This window comes from Empidonax traillii, unplaced genomic scaffold (genome assembly GCF_003031625.1).
Source record: "Empidonax traillii isolate 1590-97213 ecotype Southwest subspecies unplaced genomic scaffold, ASM303162v1 scaffold1404:size115710, whole genome shotgun sequence".
Lineage (NCBI taxonomy): Eukaryota > Metazoa > Chordata > Aves > Passeriformes > Tyrannidae > Empidonax > Empidonax traillii.
Window position 1 is genome coordinate 103,024 of NW_020956597.1, and position 8,246 is coordinate 111,269.

At 47.4% G+C, this 8,246-nt stretch overlaps 1 protein-coding gene across 4 annotated transcripts in view; it reads left to right on the top strand.

Moving 5' to 3' along the window:
- Positions 1-2,441: 2,441 nt before the first annotated feature.
- The window catches only part of LOC114069965 (exportin-2-like), a 9,641-nt gene continuing 3,836 nt past the window's right edge, over positions 2,442-8,246 (top strand). The window contains exons 1-6 of one of the 4 annotated variants that reach the window (XM_027907128.1): positions 2,442-2,544; positions 4,625-4,721; positions 5,258-5,400; positions 7,167-7,268; positions 7,693-7,838; positions 8,112-8,202. In XM_027907128.1, the coding sequence (XP_027762929.1) occupies positions 4,637-4,721; positions 5,258-5,400; positions 7,167-7,268; positions 7,693-7,838; positions 8,112-8,202 (567 nt within the window). In that variant the 5' untranslated portion in view covers positions 2,442-2,544; positions 4,625-4,636. Of the gene's footprint in view, positions 2,545-3,162; positions 3,315-3,791; positions 3,969-4,624; positions 4,722-5,257; positions 5,401-7,166; positions 7,269-7,692; positions 7,839-8,111; positions 8,203-8,246 lie in introns of those variants that run through there. The other 3 variants (XM_027907131.1, XM_027907132.1, XM_027907130.1) reach the window with 3 other exon arrangements.

Here is an 8,246-nt window from a genome sequence, read left to right on the forward strand (position 1 = left end):
GTTTTTTTTTTTTTTTTTTTTTTTTTTTTTTTTTTTTTTTTTTTTTTTTTTTTTTTTTTTTTTTTTTTTTTTTTTTTTTTTTTTTTTTTTTTTTTTTTTTTTTTTTTTTTTTTTTTTTTTTTTTTTTTTTTTTTGTGAGCTATTTCCAAAGGGTTCCTATGGTGCTCCTCAGTTCATCAGCTTGTCCTACGTGTAAGCATTGTTTGGGAAAGGTTTTGCAGTCAGTGGTAGTGACAAGGCTTTCACAATTTATTTTTAACTTTTATTTTTAACCAAAGAAAAATAAATGGTGGTTGTGGCTCTTGGACTTTTAAATGCCCATTAGGTTAAATCTGCTTTTTAGTAAAAGGCAATATATGGCTATATATGACAATAGCAAAAGACTGAAAATAAGCAATTCTGGTATTTAACTTGCGTTTGAAATGTCCTTTTGTGTTGCATCTCATGTAGCTGCTCATTCCCTGGGAATGTCACTGCATTGGTTACTGCAGAAAATGAAGTATTTATTTGAATTCTATTTAAATCTGTAAGAATATGCTGTTCCTTCTGTCCCGGTCCTAGGTAGTCCTAAAGAAAATATTGGAATGGTTATTTTTCAGATGTGGAATGTGTCACTGCCTCATGGAATGTATTCCCTTGTGTCCCATCAGGCACAAAACAGGCCCAGCTGCACCTTCCTCCGTGTGTCACAGGTTTCAAAGCCCTGCAGTCATGTCTTGAAAAGTCTCAACTTTGAGATCTTAAATGACTTCACAGCTGCTTTGTGGGCTTTCTTTACTCTAAGGGGCAGCATTTGCACTCTCTGCATGTAGGATAAGGATGTTTAATCCATCCTTCCTTTCAGCCTTTGGTCTGAGGCTGTTCTTTTCCTAAGAAAAGCTTTTGTTGCATTCCCACCTGTTACAAACTGCTGCAGTGTGGGGTCTGTGACATCCAGCCATCCCAGACTCTGCAGTGCGTGAAGGAGGGGACTGGGATGCAATGGGATGGGCAGAACCTCAATCCTGTCCCGTGTCTGGGGTCGTTGTCCCTGTCAGAGCAGCGAGCAGGGTGTGTGCAGGTTGTGTCCACGGCACTCGTTGGTTTTCCTCAGAGTCAGGGAGGGCAGAACCCCCAGACCCCCCCGTGGAGCTCAGCCCTCCCGGTTTGTTCCCTCTCCCTCCTCTGCTGCCACGCGGGTTTGTTGGCTCCGGTGGGAGCGGGACCGGCCCCACGTGGACAGCGGGACTGTGCAATACACGGGCTGAGAACGGCACCTCCTGGACTTGCGGTGCTTCCAAGGGTTCTGTACCTGCTCTAACACAGAGACTCCTCGGTCATTGCTGTTGTCTCATTCCAGATCCCCTGGGGAGGGAGCGGGGGAGGATTTAACGAGGGAAACCCTGAAACTCCCTTTTCATGGTGATTCTGTTGTCTTACAGTCCAGGAAAAAAGTGGTTTTTACGGCAGTTTGTTATCCACGTCTCCTGTCTCACTTTCCAAACTGTAAACAGAGCAATCTCAATGTCCGCTACAACCCACACGCCCCAGATTTTAGCTCGGTCTTACTATTCAGAGGGAGAAAGAATAAAAATAGTAACTCTTATCAAAAAGTGCAGTTCCCTTTAATCTGTAAATTCAGTTTGTCCAGCACCTTTATTTGTGTAAAATGTATGTTTTCACATATTTAAAATGCCTAAGTTTTTTTAATATCTCCATATTAAGTGCATTTACTATCAATAATTTAAAGAAGAGCATTTCTTGCCAATGGATGTATAGAGTTTTGACAGAATACCAAAATTATATAATATGAAAACCTATGTAAAGTTTTCTACATGAAAATATGATGTATAGTAGTTATAATATTCCATGCTTTAATCAAGTGATAAATCAATAAAGTTTTACGAAGCGTTGCTGCTTTGCTCCTGTAGTTCCTGAAGGGGCTCAGAGGCTGTGGAGCCTCCGGGGGTTCGCTGCGGGGTCGGAGGGTTGGGGGTTTGTACCCGCCGCGCCTTCCTTCCTCCCACCGTGTCCCGCTCTCTCCATGTCCCTATTCCATATCACTATCCCGTGTCCCTATCCTATATCCCATACCCCATGTCCCCCTCTCTCTGCGCCCCCTATCCCGTGTCCCTATCCCATACCTCGTCCTTATCCTATACTGTCCCATATCCTGTGTCCCTGTCCCCTGTATCCCGCACCCTGTGTCCCGCTCTCTCCCTGTCCCATGTCCCTATTCCCCGTGTCCTACACCCCACATCCCTACCCCATTTCCCCGTCCCGCTCCCCCTCCCAGCGCGGCCCGGGCCGTGTCGGCTCCGCGCGTTGCCGCGGGGCGCTGTGGGAAGGGCGCAGCCATTGGCGGGCGGCGGGTGCGCGGCTCGGATTGGCTGAGGGCGGCGCGCCCGGGGCCAGTGCGGCCGCTGATTGGCCGGGTGGCCGCGCGGAGTCCCCGCCCCGCGCGATGCGGTCACGGAGCCGCCGCCGCGCCCCCGCCCCGCGGTTTGAATGTGAAGCGCAGCCGGAGCGCTCGGAGCCGCCGCCGCCGCCGGGGGGACCCGCCAGGTGAGGCCGGGCCGGGCCGGGCCGGGCCGCCCGCGGCTGGGGCTGGGGCTGGAGTGGCCCCGCGCGCCCGCGGCCCCGCGGCCGCCCCCGCGCCAACTGCGCCCCGCGCCGCGCTGGGCGCTGGGCCCGCGGGTCGGCCACAGGCGCAGCACACCCTGCTGGGCCCTTCGGCCCGCCCCCCGCCGCTCGCCATTGGCTGCGGCCGCTGGGCCTGCACGGCCCGCGCCCCTCATTGGCTGCGGCCGCTGCCAGTCCGGGGTGGCGGGAGGGGGAGGGGAGCGGGGTAGTGTGAGGGCTCGGGGGCCGCCCGGTCCCGCCGCCCCCGCACGGCCCGGAGCCGGCCCGTGGGACCGGCCTGCGGGTCCTCCCTGCCCGGGGCCAGCCTGTGGGGCCGGCCTGCGGGGCCTGCCTGCGGGGCCTGCCTGCCGGGCGGCGGCAGGTCTGACGGAGCGGCCCCGACCCACCCGCGGCTGAGCGGCCTGGCGGGGCCGGTCCCGCCCGCCCCGGCACCGCCTCGTCCCGCGGGAAGGCGGCGCGGCCGCTCCCGCTTCTGCCGGGCGGGCAGCGGGAAGTGCCCGCGGGACCCTCGGAGCGGGGCCGGGACGTTCCCGGCACAGCCTCGGCACGGGAGCCCTTCCCGGTGCGATCCCCGGGCAGGGCCGCTCTCGGCCCGGCTGGGCGGTTGTTCTCCGCCAGGGCTCGGCGTTCATTTGACCGAAGTGGGTGATGCGTTAAGCACATTTTAGGGGTTCTCGAGGCCTTTTCTGCAGGCACGTGTCATAACGTAACACAGAGCATTGTACCACTCCAGCTAAAGTGCCACCAGCGTGTTTTGTAGGGGAAAACAAACATGAAGAGCTAGGGAAGAGATAGAAAAAAGTGTACGTAGGTAGCAGGTCAAAATATGCTGGTGGATGTGAATTCATGTACAACACTATGCACAAGTAAACCCCCAGAAGAAAGGGAAATGGGAGGCAGGACGCTCAAGGGGAGAATTAACTTCGTACAATATGTATTGGAATCTGAATCCCTCATTAATATTAATTTAAATCAATAGGATACTGTTGCTGTCTTTTTAAATTCCATAAGTGCCATAGCTGATGTAAAAACTGTGTCAGTAAAGCTCACTGCCTCTGCAAGTGTGGTTGAATAAAACAGTATTTATTGCATCGATCATCAGCATAAACCAACTCCAAAATAGGACAGGTGGATTTCAGTCAATCTTACTAATCAGAAACTCCAGGGCAAAACTGGAAATCTTTGTTTCCTCGTTACATTTGTAGACAGTGAACTAACTGTGCTGTTGGTGGCAGGAAGGTCAGGCAGGGTTGATGGTGGTGTCCTGAGCAACAGCGTGCCCATTAAAGCACAACTTGCTGTTGGAGTGTTACTGTAATATTAATTATTCCAATTAAAGCTGTGAAGTAAATATATCGCTGTGGTACACATGGGAATGTGCGTGGGAGGATTACTGGAGAGGAGCACTATGGACTTACTGCACAGAGTTACTCTGTAATAAGTATTGCATTTGAATTAGCTTCCACCCTGGTCTGAGCTAATTTTACAGGGGGCACAGACGCTCTGGCTTTGCACAGTCTTTTGTCTCTTTGTAGAAAAGTATTTTCTTTTGACATTTTTCTTTGATAATGAGTATTGGGTTTTTAAACAGACTCAACTCTTTGAGTGTTTGAATTGTTTTATTTACAGTTATGTAGGGCAGGAGTATTCACCTTTTTCAACCAGGAGCGGATTCCTGAGCTGAGAGCGGCTCTGAAAAAACAACCCAAACTCCTGATATCCTGAATGGGCAGGAGATGAACTTTTGGCTGGACCTGGCTCATGTTTGCTGGCTGTGTGAGCCTCTTCTGGAGTTTGGGGTCCCTAACCCAGGCACTCACCTGTAGCTGGAGAAGTGGGATCATTCCTGTGCATGGTGGCTCTTTCACTGGCTGGGACTCTGCTGGTGAGGTGTCATCAGGAAGAGCTGACGTGTGGCTTCTATGGGATCTGCTTTTACATGTGTAGCTTTAGGACAGGTTTTCTGATCTCTGCTTGTAACAAAGCTGCTTGTGGGTTTTAGGTTCTGCCAAAAATGGAGCTGAGTGATGCCAATTTACAAACTTTAACTGAGTATCTAAAGAAAACACTAGATCCAGATCCTGCTATAAGGCGTCCTGGTAAGTGATTCTCACGAGTGACCAAAAAAGTTCAATTTGGTTTTGGCTCTTCTGTCTGTGTGTAGCCAACTTGTGGATGTTTATGCAATAAGCTCTTTGCAGAAATTCTTGGTATCCTTTTAAAACAACCACTCCCCCCCAAAGAAAAAGATGAAGGATAGATATAATTTTATTTGCTTTTTGTGATTTTTATTTTTCTGTATTTTTGATATTTTTGGGGGGGGGGGTACCATTGTTATTTAAAACAGTGCTGCTGTTCACAATAAGCCAAGATTGACTTCTCTTGGCTTATGGCTTTTCCAAGTGGTGAGGAGGCAGTGTTTCTCCATCCTGCAGGGAACTGAGAGCTGCTGGTGGTGGCAGGAGTGTGGAAGGGCTCAGCAGCAGAGAAGCTGCGGTACCTCTTGTCAGGCTGGTTCCTGTGAAGCTCTGGGGAAGTGTTTGTGTGTTGATCATTTTAAACAGACATTTGAGGAATGGCAGGACTCCCTTTAGAGAAAGCAGCTTTTGCTGACCCCCTTTGTATTCCCTTGCAGCTGAGAAGTTCCTCGAGTCCGTGGAAGGAAGCCAGAACTATCCGTTGTTACTCTTAACGCTGCTGGAGAAATCACAGGAAAATGTCATCAAAGTTTGTGCATCTGTAACGTTCAAGAATTACATTAAAAGGAACTGGAGAATTGTAGGTATCCTAGTGAGTAGTTGTGCTAAGACCTGATCATCCCTTGAGGGTGCAGTAAGATCCTCTACAGAAACCCTGAGCAGTGTGTGTGTCTGTGCTCTGGGAAAGGCAGAGTTCAGAGAACGAGGTCAAGGTGTAACTTAGTAAGAATGGACTAAAACCTGGGCTGTTGGAGTCAATTCTATTAAAACAAAACTGGAGCTGGGTGATGAAATGATGAACAAATATTTTTCTCTAATATTATATGAATATTTTACAGAAACACAGTATTTAAAGCTCATTTAACTAACATTATTTAAACTGGGATGATTATGAAGTGTGTCTTCACACGAGCTGGCCCACTGTGCCTGTATCTGTTGTCAGGGTGTTACAAATGTCCCCAGCCTGCCCTGCAGCTCAAGGGGATGGTCTCAGCTTCTCTTCTCTGCTGGGGCACAGAATTGTCTGGGGGGGATGTTGTTTTGGTGCCCTGCCAATTTAACACCTGGAAGTATTTGTTGTGATCAAATAGAAGTATTGCTGTTTAATCCCATCTTATCATTTGTTTTGAGGAGGACAGAAATGTTTTTGATTCTGAGCTTTCAGCATTCATGAAACTTATTTAGTGGTACAAAGTCTTGCACTGAGAGCTGAACTTCACGAGTGATGAGAGGTTTTAATTGATGCTGCTTGTACTTCACTGAAAGTCTTGTTTTTATGTATCTGAAAAATAGCAGGTGTTTCTTTACTACAGAGAAACTGAAATGTTTTATCATTACATCTTAGCTGGTAGCTATTTTCAAATGGGCATGTGGTTTCTGCCCTCTCCCTCACACCAGCAGTGAGGAGCTGCAGCAGTCCTGGGTCTGGTTGTGCTCAATAACGTGAGCACAATTCAGTCTGCCATGACATTTCTAGAACTTTCTCTCTGTGATGCTGTGTTCTTAGTCATTTCTCCCAAACTGCATCTTCTGTGGTGTATTTTAAGTAGAAGTAACGTTCTGTTAGGGAAGAATTTGTAAGTGGCTTCTTTTTATGGACTGCTGATGTAATTCAGGATGGGATTTTGTTCTGAAGTAGGTGGAGATGCTGTGCAGGGAGTGCATCCCGAGGGCTGTTCCGATTGCTCTGTGGCTTCAAGCACATTGTTCTGTCCAAAGTTGCAGCTTTTGTTTCAGGAGCAGCTGTCTGAACAGAAAATGCAGCCGCAGGCCTGGCTTGCCTCGATCCCGGGGTTTAATTCCGCAGCCTTGGTGATCCAAAGCTCAGTAAAAGGGTTTTGCCTGTTCAAGTTTGTTCAGTCCTGGAGAGGCAGATGTTCAGGGCCCTGCTGGAGCCAGAGAAGAGCTTGCTGGGTTTAATTGATTTCTGAAGTATGTACACAGTGTGTACTGTCTGCTGCCTTTCGTTTCTTTTAAAAACGTTTCATTTCTTTGAGAAATCTCCTCAGTAATTCCTTAGGAGGAATTGCTGTTGGTGGTCACTCCAGCACCTCCCTAAATGCCTAGCAGTGAGTCCTGCCTCCCTGCTTGGAGCTTGCCTAGGACAGTTGGAAAAAACTATTGCAAAGTTTTACAGAAATACATAATTTCTTTCAGCTTTTCTCAGGTGCTGCTGTTCCACATTCACTGCAGGCTGTGTCTCTAACAGGTCTGGTTCTTCGGTTCTTCAGCAACATAATAGTTACATAAATCAGTATGAGCAGTTGGTTTCTGAAATGCTGATCATCACTCATTGCCTGGAGTATACTGAATATGCTCATGACCCAATTATTGTTTTCATTTTAGGTTGAGGATGAACCAAACAAAATATGTGAATCAGACAGGATAGCCATTAAAGCCAACATAGTGCCCTTGATGCTCAGCAGCCCAGAACAAATTCAAAAGCAGGTAACGTGCCAATTCCAGGTTATATCCATGAGACTTTGGGAATATTCTAAGCATGTCTAGAGGCTTTGGTTATTTGCAGACCTCAGTTCTCTTACCAGTGAGCTCATGCTGATCTAAATAACTTGGAGTATTGTGTTATAGCTGCTTTTACCTATCTTAGTATTTTTTAAAGATAATTACTGTGTAATCTTATAGTAAGTTCTAGCATTAGGCAGTTGAACAGTAATTCTAGAAAGTGAGACTGTGTGTAGACACTGAACTTAAAGGGAGATTTTTGTATTTGTGGTGGAAAGTAGTAGATATTTAACCCAATGGTTTTTGAATCTGACAAAAACAAGCAGCATTTTCTGGGATGTTTGCAGCAGGTGGCACTGCTGTGGTTCCTATGCTGTTCTGCCACGTAACAGCTGCATTCCCTTTCCAGTTAAGTGATGCCATTAGTATTATTGGTCGGGAAGACTTTCCTCAGAAGTGGCCAGACCTGCTGACAGAGATGGTGAATCGCTTCCAGAGCGGGGACTTCCACGTCATCAACGGTGTTCTTCGCACCGCTCACTCCTTATTCAAAAGGTGCTGGGAATAAGGGGGATTGTGGATGGATTGTAAACTTTCTGTTCAGCTCTCAGACTTAACGTTGGAGATGTATAAACTCTACAGTTGTGACTTCAGCATATGCCTTTAAGTGGCTATCAAATTGTGCACCTTGCCTGGTTTTGAACTGTGTTGTTTAGTTCTTGTTTACTTGTTTCAAAGTTCAGCACAAAGAACAAATAATTCTGGGTAAGTTAATTTGGTAATAAATGTGAAATATGAATTCTGTTTTTCATGTGTTTCACTTGTCAGGTACCGCCATGAATTTAAGTCAAATGAATTATGGACAGAGATCAAACTTGTTCTTGATGCCTTTGCTTTACCCTTGACAAATCTCTTTAAGGTATTTCTTGTTGAATCACTTCTAAAATAAGTTTAATGTTCTGA